The sequence below is a fragment of the Oncorhynchus kisutch genome, unplaced genomic scaffold (genome assembly GCF_002021735.2).
Source record: "Oncorhynchus kisutch isolate 150728-3 unplaced genomic scaffold, Okis_V2 Okis09a-Okis19a_hom, whole genome shotgun sequence".
NCBI classification, from domain to species: domain Eukaryota; kingdom Metazoa; phylum Chordata; class Actinopteri; order Salmoniformes; family Salmonidae; genus Oncorhynchus; species Oncorhynchus kisutch.
In genome coordinates this window covers 10,234,395-10,259,708 of record NW_022261985.1, presented here as the reverse complement: position 1 = coordinate 10,259,708, position 25,314 = coordinate 10,234,395, and the positions used below count along the sequence as shown (strand labels likewise).

The 25,314-nt window shown below is 42.7% G+C and overlaps 1 protein-coding gene across 1 annotated transcript in view; it reads right to left on the bottom strand.

The window, feature by feature from the left end:
• LOC116360588 (thyrotropin-releasing hormone-degrading ectoenzyme) overlaps positions 1 to 25,314 on the bottom strand; it is a gene marked incomplete in the record, with an annotated part of 436,874 nt that overhangs the window by 102,021 nt on the left and 309,539 nt on the right. Inside the window, 2 exon segments of the mRNA XM_031815459.1 lie at positions 243 to 430; positions 24,144 to 24,209. Coding sequence (XP_031671319.1) covers positions 243 to 430; positions 24,144 to 24,209 — 254 coding nt within the window.

Below are 25,314 nucleotides of genomic sequence, written 5' to 3'. Positions count from 1 at the left end.
GAACAGGAGAAGACTAGTTGTCTGTTACCTCCACTGTGTGGACAGGAGAAGACTAGTTGTCTGTTATCTCCACTGTGTGGACAGCAGAAGACTAGTTTCTTCATACATAGTTTTAGCTTCTCGCTTTGCCCTCTTTGTTGTTGTGGAAGTGAGACCAATAAAAGAAGAAGAATAGTAATAATATAAAGAAGGGTTAAAAACCAGAATAAAAAGGTCTGCAGTCCTCAGCTGACAGTACCTACCTTCTGTTGAAAAGGTCAGGGTCTCTGAACTTGGCGTCCCTGTCGTAGACAAAGTGTTCCTGTGTGATGGTGACGCTGTGGTCCAGACTGTAGTTCTTACTGATGGTCACAACAGGATAACCCATCTGGAGGGTCCAGCAGTCCATCACCTCCTTAATGTTGATGTCCTTCCCTTCCTTCTGCATGGCCTGGGGGGGGGGGGGCGGGGATACGGGGAATCAATTAACCAATTAACCAGTTAATCAGTCAGTCATTGGTCTGTCGGTCAAATCATATCAAATGTTATTGGTCACTTTCACATATCTTACAGATGTCGCAGGTGCAGCGAAATGCTTGTGTTTATATCTCCAACAGTACAGTAATACATAGTGCTTGTGTTTATAGCTCCAACAGTACAGTAATACATAATGCTTGTGTTTATAGCTCCAACAGTACAGTACAGTAATACATAATGCTTGTGTTTATAGCTCCAACAGTACAGTAATACATAATGCTTGTGTTTATAGCTCCAACAGTACAGTAATACATAATGCTTGTGTTTATAGCTCCAACAGTACAGTAATACATAATGCTTGTGTTTATAGCTCCAACAGTACAGTACAGTAATACATAATGCTTGTGTTTATAGCTCCAACAGTACAGTAATACATAATGCTTGTGTTTATAGCTCCAACAGTACAGTAATACATAATGCTTGTGTTTATAGCTCCAACAGTACAGTACAGTAATACATAATGCTTGTGTTTATAGCTCCAACAGTACAGTACAGTAATACATAATGCTTGTGTTTATAACTCCAACAGTACAGTACAGTAATACATAATGCTTGTGTTTATAACTCCAACAGTACAGTACAGTAATACATAATGCTTGTGTTTATAGCTCCAACAGTACAGTAATACATAATGCTTGTGTTTATAACTCCAACAGTACAGTACAGTAATACATAATGCTTGTGTTTATAGCTCCAACAGTACAGTACAGTAATACATAATGCTTGTGTTTATAGCTCCAACAGTACAGTACAGTAATACATAATGCTTGTGTTTATAGCTCCAACAGTACAGTAATACATAATGCTTGTGTTTATAGCTCCAACAGTACAGTACAGTAATACATAATGCTTGTGTTTATAGCTCCAACAGTACAGTAATACATAATGCTTGTGTTTATAGCTCCAACAGTACAGTAATACATAATGCTTGTGTTTATAGCTCCAACAGTACAGTATTACATAATGCTTGTGTTTATAGCTCCAACAGTACAGTAATACATAATGCTTGTGTTTATAGCTCCAACAGTACAGTAATACATAATGCTTGTGTTTCTAGCTCCAACAGTACAGTAATACATCATGCTTGTGTTTATAGCTCCAACAGTACAGTAATACGTAATGCTTGTGTTTATAGCTCCAACAGTACAGTACAGTATTACATAATGCTTGTGTTTATAGCTCCAACAGTACAGTACAGTATTACATATTGCTTGTGTTTATAGCTCCAACAGTACAGTACAGTAATACATAATGCTTGTGTTTATAGCTCCAACAGTACAGTAATACATAATGCTTGTGTTTATAGCTCCAACAGTACAGTACAGTAATACATAATGCTTGTGGTTATAACTCCAACAGTACAGTAATACATAATGCTTGTGTTTCTAGCTCCAACAGTACAGTACAGTAATACATAATGCTTGTGTTTATAGCTCCAATAGTACGGTAGTACAGTAGCCTAGTGGTTAGAGTGTAGAGGCGGCAGAGTAGCCTAGTGGTTAGAGTGTAGAGGCGGCAGCGTAGCCTAGTGGTTAGAGTGTAGAGGCGGCAGCGTAGCCTAGTGGTTAGAGTGTAGAGGTGGCAGGGTATCCTAGGGGTAAGAGTGTAGAGGCGGCAGGGTAGCCTAGGGGTAAGAGTGTAGAGGCGGCAGGGTAGCCTAGTGGTAAGAGTGTAGAGGCGGCAGGGTAGCCTAGGGGTAAGAATGTAGAGGCGGCAGGGTAGCCTAGTGGTTAGAGTGTAGAGGCGGCAGGGTAGCCTAGTGGTTAGAGTGTAGAGGCGGCAGGGTAGCCTAGTGGTTAGAGTGTAGAGGTGGCAGGGTAGCCTAGTGGTTAGAGTGTAGAGGCGGCAGGGTAGCCTAGGGGTAAGAGTGTAGAGGCGGCAGGGTAGCCTAGGGGTAAGAGTGTAGAGGCGGCAGGGTAGCCTAGGGGTAAGAGTGTAGAGGCGGCAGGGTAGCCTAGTGGTTAGAGTGTAGAGGTGGCAGGGTAGCCTAGGGGTAAGAGTTTAGAGGCGGCAGGGTAGCCTAGGGGTAAGAGTGTAGAGGCGGCAGGGTAGCCTAGGGGTAAGAGTGTAGAGGCGGCAGGGTAGCCTAGGGGTAAGAGTGTAGAGGCGGCAGGGTAGCCTAGGGGTAAGAGTGTAGAGGCGGCAGGGTAGCCTAGTGGTTAGAGTGTAGAGGCGGCAGGGTAGCCTAGGGGTAAGAGTGTAGAGGCGGCAGGGTAGCCTAGTGGTTAGAGTGTAGAGGCGGCAGGCTAGCCTAGTGGTTAGAGTGTAGAGGCGGCAGGGTAGCCTAGTGGTTAGAGTGTTGAGGCGGCAGGGTAGCCTAGGGGTAAGAGTGTAGAGGTGGCAGGGTAGCCTAGTGGTTAGAGTGTAGAGGTGGCAGGGTAGCCTAGTGGTTAGAGCGTTGGACTAGTAACCGGAAGGTTGCAAGTTCAAATCCCCGAGCTGACAAAGTACAAATCTGTCGTTCTGCCCCTGAACAGGCAGTTAACCCACTGTTCCTAGGCTGTCATTGAAAATAAGAATTTGTTCTTAACTGACTTGCCTGGTTAAATAAAGGTCAAATAAAACATGGGACCAACATGTTGTGTTTATATTTTTGTTCAGTATATACAGTATATCACAGGAGATTGGTGGCATCTTAATTGGGGAGGACGGGCTCGTGGTAATGGCTGGAGCAGAATGTGTGGAGTGGTATCTGCGCCGTTCCAGTCGTTATTATGAGCCGTCCTCCCCTCATTATCCTCCACTGATACAGATGTATATAATGGTGTGAAATAGACAGTATGGAGAGTATATATATTCATAGAAAAGCCTATATACATATGAAGGTGTTTAGCTTGTCGGGAGGCGAGGTGTCGGTGTCTGCGACGTGGCTGGTTTTCCCTTTATAATCCTTGATTGTCTGGAGTCTCTGCCACATACTGAGTCTGAGTCGTTGAATTGCGACTCCACTTCGTCCATGTACTGTCGTTTTGCCTGTTTGATTGTGTTACAGAGGACATAGCTGGTCAGTGTGTTCACGTCCATGTTCAAGGTCAAATTGCCGTGGTTAAATGCGGTGTTTCTTTTTTTCAGATTTGGGCAAATGATGTCATCTATCCATGGTTTATGGTTTGGATAAATTGTAATCATCACAGTGGGATCAACATCCTCTATGGACTTCCTGATGAACTCAGTGTATACATTGATATTATTTTCCCGAGACAACACAAACATTTCCCAGTCCATGTGATCAAAACAATCTTGAAGGCATAGATTTCAATTGGTCAGACCAACGTTAAACAGTCCTTCAAAATGGGTCCCTTCCTGTTTAAATTTCTGACAATAGGAGGAGGGGAGCAAAATGGAGGCGTAATCTTATTTCCCGAAGGTAGGGCGGGGGAGGGCCGTGTAGCCTCCCCGGAAGGGGAAGTAGCACAGGAGATGAGTTGATCGAACTTTGGTTGCTTTTTCTCTCCAATTTCATTTATTAAAGTCCCCAGCTACAGTCATTGCGGCTTCAGGATGTGTGGTTTCCATCTTTCAGTGTAGTTCTTTGAGAGCCATAGCAGTGTTGGCTTGGGGGAGGGGGGGGGGAACATACACGGCCGTGAAGATGACCGAAGGAACATGATCTTGGGAGGTAATGAGGTCGTTATTTGATGGTGATGTATTCCAGTTTCGGAGAACAAAAAGGACTTCCTGTACATTACCACCATGAGTAGTTTATCATGAAACATACAACTCCATATTTTCTTGTTCCCGGAGAGACCTTTCTTCCTGTCCGCGTGATATATGGAGAACCCCACAGGCTGACTGTATGGGGAGGGTATATCCGGAGAGAGCCATGGTTCCACAAAACAGAGTACGTTACAGTCCCTGATGTTTCTCTGGAAGGAGATCCTCGTCTGCTTTATTGTACAGGGACAGAGCGGAAGCGATGGATGGTAATACAGGCCTCCTGAGTCTGACTAAGAGCCCTCTCCTTGTTCTTCTTCTGCAGTGACGGTGTCTTGGAGCAGCCCCCAGGATGAATGGAACTGCCTCAGGGAGTATAAACAAAGGATCCAATACAGGGAAATTGAATCTAAATGCTGGTGAGTGACCGCCGATCTAATATCTAAAAGTTATTTACGGCTGTAGGTTAATTATGCAAGAAATGTTTTGAGAAAATAATGTAAGCAATAACACAGAAAAACAAACAATATACTGCAAAGTTGGCTAGGAGCTAGAAACAGGACGACCATGTCTGTTGGCTAGGAGCTAGAAACAGGACGACCATGTCTGTTGGCTAGGAGCTAGAAACAGGACGACCATGTCTGTTGGCTAGGAGCTAGAAACAGGACGACCATGTCTGTTGGCTAGGAGCTAGAAACAGGACGACCATGTCTGTTGGCTAGGAGCTAGAAACAGGACGACCATGTCTGTTGGCTAGGAGCTAGAAACAGGACGACCATGTCTGTTGGCTAGGAGCTAGAAACAGGACGACCATGTCTGTTGGCTAGGAGCTAGAAACAGGACGACCATGTCTGTTGGCTAGGAGCTAGAAACAGGACGACCATGTCTGTTGGCTAGGAGCTAGAAACAGGACGACCATGTCTGTTGGCTAGGAGCTAGAAACAGGACGACCATGTCTGTTGGCTAGGAGCTAGAAACAGGACGACCATGTCTGTTGGCTAGGAGCTAGAAACAGGACGACCATGTCTGTTGGCTAGGAGCTAGAAACAGGACGACCATGTCTGTTGGCTAGGAGCTAGAAACAGGACGACCATGTCTGTTGGCTAGGAGCTAGAAACAGGACGACCATGTCTGTTGGCTAGGAGCTAGAAACAGGACGGCCATGTCTGTTGGCTAGGAGCTAGAAACAGGACGACCATGTCTGTTGGCTAGGAGCTAGAAACAGGACGACCATGTCTGTTGGCTAGGAGCTAGAAACAGGACGACCATGTCTGTTGGCTAGGAGCTAGAAACAGGACGACCATGTCTGTTGGCTAGGAGCTAGAAACAGGACGACCATGTCTGTTGGCTAGGAGCTAGAAACAGGACGACCATGTCTGTTGGCTAGGAGCTAGAAACAGGACGACCATGTCTGTTGGCTAGGAGCTAGAAACAGGACGACCATGTCTGTTGGCTAGGAGCTAGAAACAGGACGACCATGTCTGTTGGCTAGGAGCTAGAAACAGGACGACCATGTCTGTTGGCTAGGAGCTAGAAACAGGACGACCATGTCTGTTGGCTAGGAGCTAGAAACAGGACGACCATGTCTGTTGGCTAGGAGCTAGAAACAGGACGACCATGTCTGTTGGCTAGGAGCTAGAAACAGGACGACCATGTCTGTTGGCTAGGAGCTAGAAACAGGACGACCATGTCTGTTGCCATAATCTAGTACTATCATTCAGTCTGGCATTACGAGCATTACTATCATTCAGTCTGTCATTACGAGCATTACTATCATTCAGTCTGTCATTACGAGCATTACTATCATTCAGTCTGTCATTACGAGCATTACTATCATTCAGTCTGTCATTACGAGCATTACTATCATTCAGTCTGTCATTACGATCAGTACTATCATTCAGTCTGTCATTACCATCAGTACTATCATTCAGCATGTCATTACTATCAGTACTATCATTCAGTCTGTCATTACTATCATTACTATCATTCAGTCTGTCATTACCATCAGTACTATCATTCAGTCTGTCATTACGAGCATTACTATCATTCAGTCTGTCATTACCATCAGTAATATCATTCAGTATGTCATTACGAGCATTACTATCATTCAGTCTGTCATTACGATCATTACTATCATTCAGTCTGTCATTACGAGCATTACTATCATTCAGTCTGTCATTACGAGCATTACTATCATTCAGTATGTCATTACGAGCATTACTATCATTCAGTCTGTCATTACGAGCATTACTATCATTCAGTCTGTCATTACTATCATTACTATCATTCAGTCTGTCATTACTATCATTACTATCATTCAGTCTGTCATTACTATCATTACTATCATTCAGTCTGTCATTACTATCATTACTATCATTCAGTCTGTCATTGCCATCAGTACTATCATTCAGTCTGTCATTACTATCATCCAGTCTGTCATTACAATCAGTACTATCATTCAGTCTGTCATTACGAGCATTACCATCATTCAGTCTGTCATTACGAGCATTACTATCATTCAGTCTGTCATTACGATCATTACTATCATTCAGTCTGTCATTACTATCATTACTATCATTCAGTCTGTCGTTACTATCATTCAGTCTGTCATTACAATCAGTACTATCATTCAGTCTGTCATTACGAGCATTACTATCATTCAGTCTGTCATTACCATCAGTACTATCATTCAGTCTGTCATTACCATCAGTACTATCATTCAGTATGTCATTACCATCATTACTATCATTCAGTCTGCCATTACCATCATTACTATCATTCAGTCTGTCGTTACCATCAGTACTATCATTCAGTCTGTCATTACAATCAGTACTATCATTCAGTCTGTCATTACCATCAGTACTATCATTCAGTCTGCCATTACTATCATTACTATCATTCAGTCTGTCATTACAATCAGTACTATCATTCAGTCTGTCATTACAATCAGTACTATCATTCAGTCTGTCATTACTATCATTACTATCATTCAGTCTGTCATTACAATCAGTACTATCATTCAGTCTGCCATTATTATAATTCAGTCAGTCAGCCATTCAGTCAGCCAGTCAGTCTGTCATTCAGTCATTGTCAGCCAGTCAGCCAGTCAGCCAGTCAGTCAGTCAGCCAGTCAGCCAGTCAGTTAGCCAGTCAGCCAGTCAGTCAGCCAGCCAGTCAGCCAGCCAGCCAGCCAGTCAGCCAGTCAGGTACATTTCTGGGAAACCATGAGAGCTCATTGCTAAATGTGTTGAAACAGCATCGCTGGAGTGGACTGAGGGGGAGAGGAGGAGAGGGGGAGGAGGGGAGAGGAGGAGAGGGGAGGGGTGAGAGGGGGAGGAGGAGAGGGGGAGGAGGGGAGGGGAGGGGGGAGAGGTAGGGGCTAATCAGGAACTTGGGGAATGCAGTCAGAGCGACTCACTTTGACAGCTCACCACAGCAGCACTCGAAATCAGAGTGGTAAATTTGCAGCCTTTCACCAATGCAGCACCTAGCCCGAGGAAAGAACCTCAGGACAGGACCAAACCACAGAACCTCAGCCTGGCTCCCCCTGAATCCCAATACATACCCTAGGCTACTGTTTACTCTCTCTCTCTCTCTCTCTCTCTCTCTCTCTCTCTCTCTCTCTCTCTCTCTCTCGCTCTCCTCCCTCTCTAATTTAGTGAACAGTTCAATGTGGATGGCTAAAGTAGTGCTGAAAGGAAGTAGATGGACATCCTATAGGAAGTAGATGGAAGTAGATGGACATCCTATAGGAAGTAGATGGACATCCTTAAGGAAGTAGATGGACATCCTATAGGAAGTAGATGGACATCCTATAGGAAGTAGATGGACATCCTTAAGGAAGTAGATGGACATCCTATAGGAAGTAGATGGACATCCTATAGGAAGTAGATGGACATCCTATAGGAAGTAGATGGACATCCTATAGGAAGTAGATGGACATCCTATAGGAAGTAGATGGACATCCTCGAGGAAGTAGATGGACATCCTCAAGGAAGTAGATGGACATCCTATAGGAAGTAGATGGACATCCTATAGGAAGTAGATGGACATCCTATAGGAAGTAGATGGACATCCTATAGGAAGTAGATGGACATCCTATAGGAAGTAGATGGACATCCTATAGGAAGTAGATGGACATCCTATAGGAAGTAGATGGACATCCTATAGGAAGTAGATGGACATCCTCGGTATAAAATGCAGGGGTAATTCTAAACGTAACAAGAAAGCGAGGACAAGAGAAACGTAAGACCTTAATTAAAAACATGCGATTCAGAATCAGTTAGTTGGGTTATAAAACTCCTCTGATGTTTTAAAAAGGAGAATTTATACATCAAAGACTGGACAGTTTGTAAAAATGTTTTCCAGGTGGGTGGTTGTAGTGTAATATTGGCAAAGACTATGCAGAGGTGCCAACCTGAATAGTAAACTCAGCTTATATATCTTCTCCTGTGTTGGTCAGACTATAATAATTATACTAGAGTTTGTTCAGTGCAGCGTAATCTCTAATCCCTGATCTGTAATCCAGGGCCACCAAGGACCAGGTGTTAAATACAAGGTAAGGGATTATTAGTGTTATTATTGACACTGTCAATTCAGTCTGCTTTCCAAATAGGACATTTTGCTCATGCTTCACCTGCTTTAGGATGACTAGATTAGTAGAATAAATATTTTTTGGGGGTGTTGGGGGGGGGTTGACAATAATGATAGATAATTGCGTCACAGCGCTTTCCAGGGCAATAATTGACGTGACCAGAAGATTTTTTAGATTCGTCATCATCCGTCTGTGGTGAATAATGTTGTCTGAACCTGTCGTAGTTTGACAGGTTCTCTATTCAGATGAAGCACCGTTAATTATCTGGAAATCAGCCATCCTTCCTCTCGGGTGTCTAAAACAACACGTGATATTTCGGCTTATATAGCCGAAATGAAGCCTTCATAATGCCTTCATGAGCACTACATACATGTGTTTGTTACAGAGCATCTATAACCGTATGTCATGCTTTATAAAAAGGGTTCACAAATGTGGCGCAACTTTGTGACATAATCACCAATGTCAAATGTGACATAACCCACTATGTCAAATGTGACATAACCCACTATGTCAAATGTGACATAACCCACTATGTCAAATGTGACATAACCCACTATGTCAAATGTGACATAACCCACTATGTCAAATGTGACATAACACACTATGGCAAATGTGACATAACCCACTATGGCAAATGTGACATAACCCACTATGGCAAATGTGCCATAACCCACTATGTCAAATGTGCCATAACCCACTATGGCAAATGTGACATAACCCACTATGTCAAATGTGACATAACCCACTATGTCAAATGTGACATAACCCACTATGTCAAATGTGACATAACCCACTATGTCAAATGTGACATAACCCACTATGGCAAATGTGCCATAACCCACTATGTCAAATGTGACATAACCCACTATGGCAAATGTGACATAACCCACTATGTCAAATGTGACATAACCCACTATGTCAAATGTGACATAACCCACTATGGCAAATGTGCCATAACCCACTATGGCAAATGTGACATAACCCACTATGTCAAATGTGACATAACCCACTATGGCAAATATGATATAAACATGTGCTTTATAAAGGGTGACATATTGTGCTGCAGGATTCCAACACTCTCTAACGTGAAGTCACGTTAGTCACATTTACACCGAATCTCATTCCCCAAACACTTCCTGGTCAAATGCGCCGAAGGTCTGGTAACCCAACACATCAAATGTGGCCTTCATTAGTTAGGGTTAAATTGTGGAAATGTTGAGTCATAATTATAACTTTGTGGCTGTGTTAAATAGTGACGACCAGAGGGAACGTTTTTGCTAGCTAAGGATGACACATACTTTACTCAGTGAGGCCACTCCCATGTAATTCTATGGTCCCTCCCACTCAGGCCAACTCTGAATGGTTGCTATGCCAGGTTTCTATGTGCTGTGTGTCCAATAGCCTGGAGACGACGACGCACAAAGAAACACTGACCTTGATGAAAGCCACCAACATAAGGACATTGAAAGTGGCTTTTCTTCCAGAGGCAAGTTACATGTTCCTCCGTACACATACACAACAATACAACGAGTCACACCGCGTGGTGCTGGGCCCGGTCGGGTCTTTGACACCCTAGCCATTAAAATTGTAACCATTGTGGACAGGTTGTATTCAAACCCTGGTCTCCATGGGAACCGAGGAGGAATACCTGGTGAGGTAGTCTCAGGTTGGACTAGTCCAAATCATCTTGGTTCTGACACACACACACACACACACACACGCTTCGCAAAGGCCACCAATCAACCGATTTAAATACCTCTCACACTCTACAGTAACCTGTGGGATCATGAGAGAATCTTCATAGATCAGCAGAAGGTAAATAACCTATTTATTGAAACTTCTCCTGTAATACTTTATTTGAAGTGAGACACCCTCGGTCCTTTATTACACATCTATAAAGACTCTATATCGCATGTCGCAGAACTTACTTTGAAGTCAGACCCCTTTGGTAAAACATTTGAAGTCAGACCCCTTTTGGTAAAACATTTGAAGTCAGACCCCTTTGGTAAAACATTTGAAGTCAGACCCCTTTGGTTAAACATTTGAAGTCAGACCCCTTTTGGTAAAACATTTGAAGTCAGACCCCTTTGGTAAAACATTTGAAGTCAGACCCCTTTGGTTAAACATTTGAAGTCAGACCCCTTTTGGTTAAACATTTGAAGTCAGACCTCTTTGGTAAAACATTTGAAGTCAGACCCCTTTGGTAAAACATTTGAAGTCAGACCCCTTTGGTAAAACATTTGAAGTCAGACCCCTTTTGGTAAAACATTTGAAGTCAGACCCCTTTTGGTAAAACATTTGAAGTCAGACCCCTTTTGGTAAAACATTTGAAGTCAGACCCCTTTTGGTAAAACATTTGAAGTCAGACCCCTTTTGGTAAAACATTTGAAGTCAGACCCCTTTTGGTAAAACATTTGAAGTCAGACCCCTTTTGGTAAAACATTTGAAGTCAGACCCCTTTGGTAAAACATTTGAAGTCAGACCCCTTTGGTTAAACATTTGAAGTCAGACCCCTTTTGGTAAAACATTTGAAGTCAGACCCCTTTGGTAAAACATTTGAAGTCAGACCCCTTTGGTTAAACATTTGAAGTCAGACCCCTTTTGGTTAAACATTTGAAGTCAGACCTCTTTGGTAAAACATTTGAAGTCAGACCCCTTTGGTAAAACATTTGAAGTCCGACCCCTTTTGGTTAAACATTTGAAGTCAGACCTCTTTGGTAAAACATTTGAAGTCAGACCCCTTTGGTAAAACATTTGAAGTCAGACCCCTTTTGGTAAAACATTTGAAGTCAGACCCCTTTTGGTAAAACATTTGAAGTCAGACCCCTTTTGGTAAAACATTTGAAGTCAGACCCCTTTTGGTAAAACATTTGAAGTCAGACCCCTTTTGGTTAAACATTTGAAGTCAGAAACCCCTTTTGGTTAAACATTTGAAGTCAGACCCCTTTTGGTTAAACATTTGAAGTCAGACCCCTTTTGGTAAAACATTTGAAGTCAGACCCCTTTTGGTTAAACATTTGAAGTCAGACCCCTTTGGTTAAACATTTGAAGTCAGACCCCTTTGGTTAAACATTTGAAGTCAGACCCCTTTGGTTAAACATTTGAAGTCAGACCCCTTTGGTTAAACATTTGAAGTCAGACCCCTTTGGTTAAACATTTGAAGTCAGACCCCTTTTGGTTAAACATTTGAAGTCAGACCCCTTTGGTTAAACATTTGAAGTCAGACCCCTTTTGGTTAAACATTTGAAGTCAGACCCCTTTGGTAAAACATTTGAAGTCAGACCCCTTTTGGTAAAACATTTGAAGTCAGACCCCTTTGGTAAAACATTTGAAGTCAGACCCGTTTTGGTAAAACATTTGAAGTCAGACCCCTTTGGTAAAACATTTGAAGTCCGACCCCTTTTGGTAAAACATTTGAAGTCAGACCCCTTTGGTAAAACATTTGAAGTCAGACCCCTTTTGGTAAAACATTTGAAGTCAGACCCCTTTGGTAAAACATTTGAAGTCAGACCCCTTTGGTAAAACATTTGAATATTTTTTTAAAACAATATCAAAACATAAAGTTTCCAAAAAGTCCAGCAACGTAACGTAAAACAACGTAATTACATCGAACAGTACGAGAGGCTCTGAATAACGTAGCTTTTCCCTGAGCTGGCGGAGGTCCGTGCCTCTCTGCCTGCTGGAGGTACTGAAGGGTTCCAACTTTAAAAGTAACAACGAAGAAAGTTAGCAGGTCTGTGAGGAAACGCCTTTGTCACTCAAATCTGAATCTTTATTATTTTATTTATTTAACCTTTATTTAACTGGGAAAGTTAGTTAATAAGAACAAATTGTTATTTACAATGATGGCCTACCCCGGCCAAACCTTCCCCTACCCCCGGACGACGCTCCCCGGACGACGCTCCCCGGACGACGCTCCCCGGACGACGCTGGGCTAATTGTGCTGCGCCAGAAATACCCTGAATGGGGAAATGGGAAACTCCATTCGCTGTGTATTATATTCATCGTTTATTTACAAAACACATGATGTGACTATGGGACATGGCTGTATCTATTTATTTGAAATAACGATTGTGATAGCTACAGTATGTGATCTACAGTGCCTTGCGAAAGTATTCGGCCCCCTTGAACTTTGCGACCTTTTGCCACATTTCAGGCTTCAAACATAAAGATATAAAACTGTATTTTTTTTGTGAAGAATCAACAACAAGTGGGACACAATCATGAAGTGGAACGACATTTATTGGATATTTCAAACTTTTTTAACAAATCAAAAAACTGAAAAATTGGGCGTGCAAAATTATTCAGCCCCCTTAAGTTAATACTTTGTAGCGCCACCTTTTGCTGCGATTACAGCTGTAAGTCGCTTGGGGTATGTCTCTATCAGTTTTGCACATCGAGAGACTGAACATTTTTCCCATTCCTCCTTTCAAAACAGCTCGAGCTCAGTGAGGTTGGATGGAGAGCATTTGTGAACAGCAGTTTTCAGTTCTTTCCACAGATTCTCGATTGGATTCAGGTCTGGACTTTGACTTGGCCATTCTAACACCTGGATATGTTTTTTTTTTAACCATTCCATTGTAGATTTTGCTTTATGTTTTAGATCATTGTCTTGTTGGAAGACAAATGTAACTCAACACGTAACTAATTAACTAACTACAAATTCATTTCAATCACAATGAAAATAAAGCTTAACTTAACTGGTTTCCGGTTACAAATGAGTATTTGATTTGCCAACTTACATCGCTACAGAAACACCGCTAACCAAACAACACAGTTCAGGGCGGACTGAACTAAAAGGGCAACGACACCTAAAAGTCTAAGTCTCTTAGAGAACTCAAAACTCATACCCCCGTTGTGGTTCAAGCATTGTTGTAAACACAGAAAAAACACCGAAAAGTTGTTTTTCTATTCCAAGAAGTGTGAGGGAAATCTGAAACGTGGGAAAAACAATAACAGAGAAAACAGAATTTGGAGAAAAAATATTGAGTTAGGCCAAAAAATATAACCGATTTTAAAAGGGACTATCGAAGAAAAAAAATTTGCTGTGTATAACTGCACTTTAGAGTGTGTCATCCTGCAGCACAGCATTGTGGGGGAAGTTGAGGTCAGGTCCAATATTGGCTCTGCACCCAGGAGGGAAAGAGGTTGGGTCATCCTAGAAATGTTTTACAGTAATATAATATAATTTATACAATTTACCAGACGCTTTTATCCAAAAGTGACTTTCAGTCATGAGCGCCTACATGTTTTTTTATCGTGTGGGTAGTCATGACAACCTAACTCACTATCCCGGTGCTGCGATGCTCTACCGAGATGCATGACGAGGTTATAATGCTTTATGAAGCCTTCATATGATGTATACGAACCTTTACGAAGCAGTGCTCCTGCCACCCACTATAAAGCACAGCTTCATTTTGACATAGTGACATTATGTCACATTTGACATTGCTGGTTATGTCACACAGTTACGCCACACTTATGAAGCCTATTATAGAGCATGACATACGGTTATAGATCATTTGTGACACGTTTATGATGTGTTTATGAAGGCTTTATGAAGCCTGTTATAGAGCATGACATACAGTTATAGATCATTTGTGACATGTTTATGATGTGTTTATGAAGGCTTTATGAAGCCTGTTATAGAGCATGACATACGGTTATAGATCATCTGTGACACGTTTATGATGTGTTTATGAAGGCTTTATGAAGCCTGTTATAGAGCATGACATACGGTTATAGATCATTTGTGACACGTTTATGTTGTGTTTATGAAGGCTTTATGAAGCCTGTTATAGAGCATGACATACGGTTATAGATCATCTGTGACACGTTTATGATGTGTTTATGAAGGCTTTATGAAGCCTGTTATAGAGCATGACATACGGTTATAGATCATCTGTGACACGTTTATGATGTGTTTATGAAGGCTTTATGAAGCCTGTTATAGAGCATGACATACGGTTATAGATCATTTGTGACACGTTTATGTTGTGTTTATGAAGGCTTTATGAAGCCTGTTATAGAGCATGACATACGGTTATAGATCATTTGTGACACGTTTATGATGTGTTTATGAAGGCTTTATGAAGCCTGTTATAGAGCATGACATACGGTTATAGATCATCTGTGACACGTTTATGATGTGTTTATGAAGGCTTTATGAAGCCTGTTATAGAGCATGACATACGGTTATAGATCATTTGTGACACGTTTATGTTGTGTTTATGAAGGCTTTATGAAGCCTGTTATAGAGCATGACATACGGTTATAGATCATCTGTGACACGTTTATGATGTGTTTATGAAGGCTTTATGAAGCCTGTTATAGAGCATGACATACGGTTATAGATCATTTGTGACACGTTTATGATGTGTTTATGAAGGCTTTATGAAGCCTGTTATAGAGCATGACATACGGTTATAGATCATCTGTGACACGTTTATGATGTGTTTATGAAGGCTTTATGAAGCCTGTTATAGAGCATGACATACGGTTATAGATCATCTGTGACACGTTTATGATGTGTTTATGAAGGCTTTATGAAGCCTGTTATAGAGCATGACATACGGTTATAGATCATCTGTGACACGTTTATGATGTGTTTATGAAGGCTTTATGAAGCCTGTTATAGAGCATGACATACGGTTATAGATCATCTGTGACACGTTTATGATGTGTTTATGAAGGCTTTATGAAGCCTGTTATAGAGCATGACATACGGTTATAGATCATCTGTGACATGTTTATGATGTGTTTATGAAGGCTTTATGAAGCCTGTTATAGAGCATGACATACGGTTATAGATCATCTGTGACACGTTTATGTTGTGTTTATGAAGGCTTTATGAAGCCTGTTATAGAGCATGACATACGGTTATAGATCATCTGTGACATGTTTATGATGTGTTTATGAAGGCTTTATGAAGCCTGTTATAGAGCATGACATACGGTTATAGATCATCTGTGACACGTTTATGTTGTGTTTATGAAGGCTTTATGAAGCCTGTTATAGAGCATGACATACGGTTATAGATCATCTGTGACACGTTTATGATGTGTTTATGAAGGCTTTATGAAGCCTGTTATAGAGCATGACATACGGTTATAGATCATCTGTGACACGTTTATGATGTGTTTATGAAGGCTTTATGAAGCCTGTTATAAGCTGTACGTCATTTAAAAAGGGGACCCTTGACCATGGCTTTGAACACACAAACACACACACACACACACCTTCTGTATCCTCTGAGACATATTGACATAGGGAGTAAGCCAGGATAGACCAGCCGTGCTGCCAGTGATCCTGGGCTTCCCTTCACAAAGGGCTTTTGTGCCCGCTTCACGTGGCAGATTACTGATGCAAATTGGTTTCTCATGAATAGCCCGGATGGAAAGCTGTGAATATCAGCCTTCATTGAATTAATTGGCCGTCACAGACGATTGATGAGGCGTTAGATGTGTCAATGGGACAAACAGAGTTAGTGAGAAGTGAAATCCTCTACTTCACTCAAAGCCTATCACATGTCTTTAGTGCTTAAAGTACTTCCAGCACTTACCCCTATAGGGGCAGACAGACAGATCATGACCTATTCATTAGGGATACAATGGGTGATTGAAGTGGTGACAATAACAGTGAAATATCCGGGCTGCATGTTGCAGAGGATCTCGGCAGAGAGTATCGTTTCGAATGGCCAAGTATTGCACATCGTTGTAGTTCTAAATGATGTATTCTTATCATTGAGTTCAGCTCCCAGGGCTTTGTCTAGAGATATCATTACAGTAGTGGAGATGTGAGGAGAGAACTGAGGATGCTGGGTCCTTCATGGACAGGGGAGGTGTGAGGAGAGAACTGAGGATGCTTGGTCCTTCATGGACAGTGGAGATGTGAGGAGAGAACTGAGGATGCTGGGTCCTTCATGGACAGTGGAGGTGTGAGGAGAGAACTGAGGATGCTTGGGCCTTCATGGACAGTGGAGCTGTGAGGAGAGAACTGAAGATGCTTGGTCCTTCATGGAGACTGGAAGTGTGAGGAGAGAATTGAGGATGCTTGGTCATTCATGGAGACTGGAAGTGTGAGTAGAGAATTGAGGATGCTGGGTTCTTCATGGACAGTGGAGATGTGAGGAGAGAACTGAGGATGCTTGGTCCTTCATGGACAGTGGAGATGTGAGGAGAGAACTGAAGATGCTTGGTCCTTCATGGAGACTGGAAGTGTGAGGAGAGAATTGAGGATGCTGGGTTCTTCATGGAGAGTGGAGGTGTGAGGAGAGAACTGAGGATGCTGGGTGCTTCATGGAGACTGGAGATGTGAGGAGAGAACTGAGGATGCTTGGTCCTTCATGGACAGTGGAGGTGTGAGAAGAGAACTGAGGATGCTGGGTCCTTCATGGACAGTGGAGGTGTGAGGAGAGAACTGAGGATGCTGGGTCTTTCATGGACAGTGGAGGTGTGAGGAGAGAACTGAGGATGCTTGGTCCTTCATGGACAGCGGTGTTGTGAGGAGAGAACTGAGGATGCTGGGTCCTTCATGGACAGCGGTGTTGTGAGGAGAGAACTGAGGATGCTTGGTCCTTCATGGACAGTGGAGGTGTGAGGAGACAACTGAGGATGCTTGGTCCTTCATGGACAGTGGAGATGTGAGGAGAGAACTGAAGATGCTTGGTCCTTCATGGAGACTGGAAGTGTGAGGAGAGAATTGAGGATGCTGGGTTCTTCATGGAGAGTGGAGGTGTGAGGAGAGAACTGAGGATGCTTGGTCCTTCATGGACAGTGGAGGTGTGAGGAGAGAACTGAGGATGCTTGGTCCTTCATGGAGATTGGAAGAGTGAGGAGAGAACTGAGGATGCTGGGTCCTTCATGGACAGCGGAGGTGTGAGGAGAGAACTGAGGATGCTTGGTACTTCATGGACAGTGGAGGTGTGAGGAGAGAACTGAGGATGCTTGGTCCTTAATGGACAGTGGAGATGTGAGGAGAGAACTGAAGATGCTTGGTCCTTCATGGAGACTGGAAGTGTGAGGAGAGAATTGAGGATGCTTGGTCCTTCATGGAGACTGGAAGTGTGAGGAGAGAATAGAGGATGCTGGGTTCTTCATGGAGAGTGGAGGTGTGAGGAGAGAACTGAGGATGCTGGGTCCTTCATGGAGAGTGGAGGTGTGAGGAGAGAACTGAGGATGCTGGGTCCTTCATGGAGAGTGAAGATGTGAGGAGAGAACTGAGGATGCTTGGTCCTTCATGGAGAGTGGAGGTGTGAGGAGAGAACTGAGGATGCTGGGTCCTTCATGGAGAGTAGAAGTGTGAGGAGAGAAATGAGGATGCTTGGTCCTTCATGGACAGTGGAGGTGTGAGGAGAGAACTGAGGATGCTGAGTCCTTCATGGACAGTGGAGGTGTGAGGAGAGAACTGAGGATGCTGGGTCCTTCATGGACAGTGGAGGTGTGAGGAGAGAACTGAGGATGCTGGGTCCTTCATGGACAGTGGAGGTGTGAGGAGAGAACTGAGGATGCTGGGTCCTTCATGGAGAGTGGAGATGTGAGGAGAGAACTGAGGATGCTTGGTCCTTCATGGAGAGTGGAGGTGTGAGGAGAGAACTGAGGATGCTGGGGCCTTCATGGAGAGTGGAGGTGTGAGGAGAGAACTGAGGATGCTGGGTCCTTCATGGAGAGTGGAGATGTGAGGAGAGAACTGAGGATGCTGGGTCCTTCATGGAGAGTGGATGTGTGAGGAGAGAACTGAGGATGCTGGGTCCTTCATGGAGAGTGAAGAGTGAGGAGAGAACTGAGGATGCTTGGTCCTTCATGGAGAGTGGAGGTGTGAGGAGAGAAATGAGGATGCTGGGTCCTTCATGGACAGTGGAAGTGTGAGGAGAAAAATAAGACTGCTTGTTGCTTCATGGTCTGTTATTTACCAGACAGAACCCAGGTCCTGACACTCTGTTATTTACCAGGGAGAACCCAGGTTCTGACTCCGTTATTTAAAAGGCGGAACCCAGGTCCTGACTCTGTTATTTACCAGACAGACCCCAGGTCCTGACTCTCTGTTATTTACCAGACAGAACCCAGGTCCTGACTCTGTTATTTACCAGACAGAACCCAGGTCCTGACTCTCCGTTATTTACCAGACAGAACCCAGGTCCTGACTCTGTTATTCACCAGACAGAACCCAGATCCTGACTCTCTGTTATTTACCAGACAGAACCCAGGTCCTGATTCTTTAAATAGCCACCCTTTGCCTTGATCACAGCTTTGCAAACTCTTGGCATTCTCTCAGCCAGCTTCACCTGGAATGATTTTCCAACAGTCTTGTAGGAGTTCCCACATATACTGAGCACTTGCTGGCTACTTTTCCGTCACTCTGCGGTCCAACTCATGCCAAACCATCTCAATTTGGTTGAGGTCGGGGGATTGTGGAGGCCAGGTCATCTGATGCAGCTCTCTCCTTCTTGCTAAAATAGCCCTTACACAGCCCGGAGATGTGTTGGGTCATTGTCCTGTTGAAAAAAACTGATAGTCCCACTAAGTCCAAACCAGATGGGATAGTGTATTAGTGCAGAATGCTGTGGTAGCCATGCTGGTTAAGTGTGCCTTGAATTCTAATTAAATCACAGACAGTGTCACCAGCAAAGCACCCTCCCACCATAACACCTCCTCCTCCATGCTTCACGGTGGGAAATACACATGTGCAGATCATCCGTTCACCCACACAGCGTCTTACAAAAACACACCGGTTGGAACCAAAAATCTCCAATTTGGACCAGTCTAATGTCCATTGCTCGTGTTTCTTAGACCAAGCAAGTCTCTTCTTCTTATTGGTGTCCTTTAGTAGTGGTTTTGTTGCAGCAATTCAACCATGAAGGCCTGATTCACATAGCATCTCCTCTGAACAGTTGATTTTGAGATCTGTCTGTTACTTCAACTCTGTGAAGCATTTATTTGGGCTGCAAATTCTGAGGTTGGTAACTCTAATGAACTTAAACTCTGCAGCAGAGGTAACTCTGGGTCTTCCTTTGCTGTGGCGGTCCTCATGAGAGCCAGTTTCATCATAGCGCTTGATGGTTTTTGCGACCTCACTTGAAGAAACTTTCATAGTTATGAAAATGTTCCGTATTGACTGAACTTCATGTCTTAAAGTAATGATGGACTCTTTTCTTATTTGAGCTGTTCTTTCCATAATATGGACTTTTACCAAATAGGGCTAACTTCTGTATACAACCCCTACCTTGTCACAACACAACTGATTGGCTCAAACACACTAAGTAGGAAAGGAATTCCACAAATGTACTTTTAACAAGGCACACCTGTTAATTGAAATGCATTCCGGGTGACTATGTCATGAAGCTAGTTGAGAGAGTGTTTAAAGCTGTCACCAAGGCAAAGGGTGGTTATTAACACTTGTTTTGTTACTACATGATTCAATATGTGTTATTTCATAGTATCAATGTCTTCACTACAATGTAGAAAATAGTAAAAATAAAGAAAAAGTCATGAGTAGATGTTTGCAGTTTGCATACATCTTAGCATAATATATTTAAACTCAGTTTTTCACAATTACTGACATTTAATTATTGTAAAAAAAATCCTTTCTTAGGTCAGCAGTTAGGATCACAACTTTATCTTAAGAATGTGAAATGTCAGAATAATAGTAGAGAGAATTTCAGCTTTTTATTTCTTTCATCACATTCCCAGTGGGTCAGAAGTTTACATACACTCAATTAGTATTTGGTAGCATTGCCTTTACATTGTTTAACTTGGGTCAAACGTTTTGGGTAGCCTTCCACAAGCTTTCCATAATAAGTTGGGTGAATTTTGGCCCATTCCTCCTGACAGAGCTGCTGCTGTAGCTGAGTCAGGTTTGTAGGCCTCCTTGCTCTCACAAGCTTTTTCAGTTCTGCCCACAAATGTTCTATAGGATTGAGGTCAGGGCTTTGTGATTGCGACTAAAATACCTTGACTTTGACGTCCTTAAGCCATTTTGCCACAACTTTGGAAGTATGCTTGGGGTCATTGTCCATTTGGAAGACCCATTTGCAACCAAGCTTTAACTTCCTGACTGATGTCTTGAGATGTTGCTTCAATATATCTACATCATTGTCCTTTCTCATGAAGCCATCTATTTTGTGAAGTGCACCAGTCCCTCCTGCAGCTAAGCATGACAACATGATGCTGCCACCCCCGTGCTTCACGGTTGGGATGCTGTTCTTCGGCTTGTAAGCCTCTCCAAACAACGATGGTCATTATGGCCAAACAGTTCTATATTTGTTTCATCAGACCAGAGGGCATTTCGCCAAAAAGTATGATCTTTGTCCCCATGTGCAGTTGCAAACCATAGTCTGGCTTCTTCCTTGCTGAGCGGCCTTTCAGGTTATGTCGATATAGGACTCGTTTTACTGTGGATATAGATACTTTGTACGTGTTTCCTCCAGCATCTTCACAAGGTCCTTTGCTGTTGTTCTGGGATTGATTTGCACTTTTCACACCAAAGTACGTTCATCTCTAGGAGACAGAACTCGTCTCCTTCCTGAGCAGTATGACGGCCGCGTGGTCCCATTGTGTTTATACTTGCGTACTATTGTTTGTACAGATGAACATGGTATCTTCAGGCGTTTGGAAATTTCTCCCAGGGATGAACCAGACTTGTGGAGGTCTTTTTATTTTCCCATGACGTCAAGCAGAGAGGCACTGAGCTTGAAGGCAGGCCTTGAACTACATCCACAGGTACACCTCCAATTGACTCAAATTATGTCAATTAGACTATCAGAAGCTTCTAAAGCCATGACGTAATTTTCTGGAATTTTCCAAGCTGTTTAAAGGCACAGTCAACTTAGTGTATGTAACTCCTGACCCACTGGAATTGTGATACAGTGAATTATAAGTGAAATAATCTGTCTGTCAACAAATGTTGAAAAAAAATGACGTGTCATACACAAAGTAGATGTCCTAACCGGCTTACCAAAACTATAGGTTGTTTACAAGAAAAATTGTGGCGTGGTTGGAGAGAGAGAGAGAGAGAGAGAGAGAGAGAGAGAGAGAGAGAGAGAGAGAGAGAGAGAGAGAGAGAGAGAGAGAGAGAGAGAGAGAGAGAGAGAGAGAGAGAGAGAGAGAGAGAGAGAGAGAGAGAGACAGAGAAGAGAGAGAGACAGAGAGAGAGAGAGAGAGAGAGAGAGAGATTACTCTTTCAACCTTTTACTGCACTGGGATAAATCAGGGTCACCAGAATGATCCTTGGTAGTCTAATTAAATACATCTATTTTGTAACAAAAGTATACACCCATATGGTTATGGGCTTACTAAAAATAAGACACCTGTACCATGTCAGATATAGAGTTGAAATGTACAACATTTTGTGTTTGCATCTCAATATTTAACTTTATATACATCACAGAAGTCTGAAATATAACAAAACCATTTGATGTAGAAACAATGGATTTTTCATCGTAAAAAAAAAAATATACGTTTATTAAATTATGATTTTATGAAAAAGAACAATCCACCCACGAGGACACTACGTAATTTGATGGCAGATTTCACAAGACTAAGACATCTGCTGTGAATGACGTTGTCTTTAATGGCTGTTTGATCATTGACAGACATGTTTTATAGCTCAAAGAACAGACAAGACCAGAGCAGGGATCTCCTATGAGGGGGGGGGGGGGGGGGGGGGGTTCTCACACTTCTTCGGGCCTATAGAAGGACTGGAGGCAGTTTAGCCCGAGGACATTAGCCATGGTCAGAGAGCTAGAGACCTTTCAGATAAACTGAACTGATTGATTGTGGATTTTATTGGCAGCAGGTATCACCTGGGGGAAAAGATGTGATTTAAACTGCCATTACGATGTGATCTAACGTGGGAATCAGCCTAATGAAGACATACTTCTGGACGATGTCTGTTACAAATGTTTGCACGTTAGTTTACAACATACCAGATGTAATACATTAGCATTTTCAGAGCAGTCGTCAGGATGTCGTGAAATAAAATAGTGAAGATCATAACAATAAATCCGTAGAATAAACACACGTCATACCAAACACAATCAGCCCTATCGTCCCCTGGGGTAAACACACGTCATGACATCACCATACAAACACAATCAGCCCTCTGTAGAGTAAACACATGTCATGACATTAACCATACAAACACAATCAGCCCTATCGTCCCCTGGAGTAAACACACGTCATGACATTAACCATACAAACACAATCAGCCCTCTGTAGAGTAAACACACGTCATGACATTAACCATACAAACACAATCAGCCCTATCGTCCCGTAGAGTAAACACACGTCATGACATTAACCATACAAACACAATCAGCCCTATCGTCCCGTAGAGTAAACACACGTCATGACATTAACCATACAAACACAATCAGCCCTATCGTCACCTGGAGTAAACACACGTCATGACATTAACCATACCAACACAATCAGCCCTATCGTCCCGTAGAGTAAACACACGTCATGACATTAACCATACAAACACAATCAGCCCTCTGTAGAGTAAACACATGTCATGACATTAACCATACCAACACAATCAGCCCTATCGTCCCGTAGAGTAAACACACGTCATGACATTAACCATACAAACACAATCAGCCCTCTGTAGAGTAAACACACGTCATGACATTAACCATACCAACACAATCAGCCCTATCGTCCCCTGGAGTAAACACACGTCATGACATTAACCATACAAACACAATCAGCCCTATCGTCCCGTCACCCATTATTATTACACTGCCCTTTTAAATCCTCATGTCTCTCATAGTCTCATCTATGTACTGTCTGTTGGTTGTAAATGTCTGAATCGCCACTGTATATATATATCTGCCATTGCAGAGGGACAATATGAAGTTGTTTTGAATTGAATTCCCCCTGTTGATTTTGGACAATAGCCTCCCCCTCCCCACAGGCAGTTAACCCACTGTTCCTGATAAATCAATATTGGTGTCCAGTTCACCAGGCATGACTGTGAACTCTATCGCTGTTGAGAAGAGAGTTGCCCAATAGTCCCTGACCTGTTGTTTTATACTGTATGTTGTTCTACAATAGAGGCTATGCTGCAGCTGTGCTAGCGGGAGACATAATGTGAGACAAGATAAATAGTTTCATCTGGCAAACACAACAACAACAAAAAAACTGGTTTATTTTCGCATTTTCCATTTTGACATGTTCTGCAGGGAGCCAGTGGACAGTGTTGTGTTGAGTTACTAGCCCTCGGCCAAGAGAGAGAGAGAGGAGAGAGAGAGAGGAGCGAGAGAGGGGAAGAGAGAGAGAGAGAGGAAGAGAGAGAGAGAAGAGAGAGAGGAGAGAGAGAGAGAGAGGAGAGAGAGAGAGAGAGAGAGAGAGAGAGAGCGAGGGCAATCAACATTCCATACCTCAGTCAGTTTGTTCCACAAGTCGTCTCTGCCCGCGTTGCTGTACATGTGTGTCATCAAGTAATCCTGTAAAGGGACAATGACATATTTTAGAGACAGATTGTTTTAATTTAACATGTCAGGCACAAATATAATATACCCAGCTTGACGGACAGCAGAGTTGCTTCTGGGGATTATTCCCCCTACACCCAGACAAATGCACAGCTAATCCCTTTCAATAGAATATCAATTTGATTTATGCAAATTATGCCCAACTGGGAAGGAGAGATTTGTCAATGTGTCTTTATGTGGCACCTCATGTAATAAAACAAAATAAATAGAGCAGAATTGTCAAAACTCCAAGACCAAATAAATAAATTAAAAAAATGTCCGTCTTACTCAAATTCTCTTCCCCAGTGAATGAGAAGTTTGGGAATTCTGCGTATCTTCCGAGTATATGTAGAGTGAGACATGTTGCCCAACGTCTGTGAGCACACCAAGCCAAGGCTGCTTTTGAACTATTTATAATGAGTTCCCAGTAGTCACAATGTACAGCCATGTTTCTGTGCCACATACCTCAACTAGAATAATGTCAGTGTCAGGCACATAATTCACTGTCAGATTCCCCCAACAACACAGGCTTATAATCTTATCACACTGCCTATTCGGCTACTTCGCTATGTTGGATAACATACCGTTAGCAGGGAAAGAGACCTAACTACTCAAAGGCAGGGTGGTCAGCAAATTATGTACTCTTAAGTATTCTTTACAAGTTATAATATGAAATTATACTAAATTATTATTTCTAAATTATATCTTAAATTAAAATATTCTGATTATCGTTGTTTATTTTTAGAACTATTCTCTCCGATTGATGCATTTCATGAATCCGCTGTGATGGTGGGCTCAGGGAAAGGCTGTACGAGAGGGTCAACACAGCCGGACAGCTGAGACAGCTGGACAGCGGCAGGATTTAACAAGTTTGGTAGCTAGATATCAAGTCAGGAGGTTGCAGACTCGACTCAATTTACTGGTTGGGGGTTTAATGATCTCCAGCCTGGTGTGGACAGCAAGGAGAGTTGAACAATGGGATTGGAGGAGAGAAAGAAGAACAGAAGAAAAGGAACATGGAATATCTGTTTCCTGATTCTAGAACTGTGTCTCTCAGAGGTCTACTGATTCTAGAACTGTG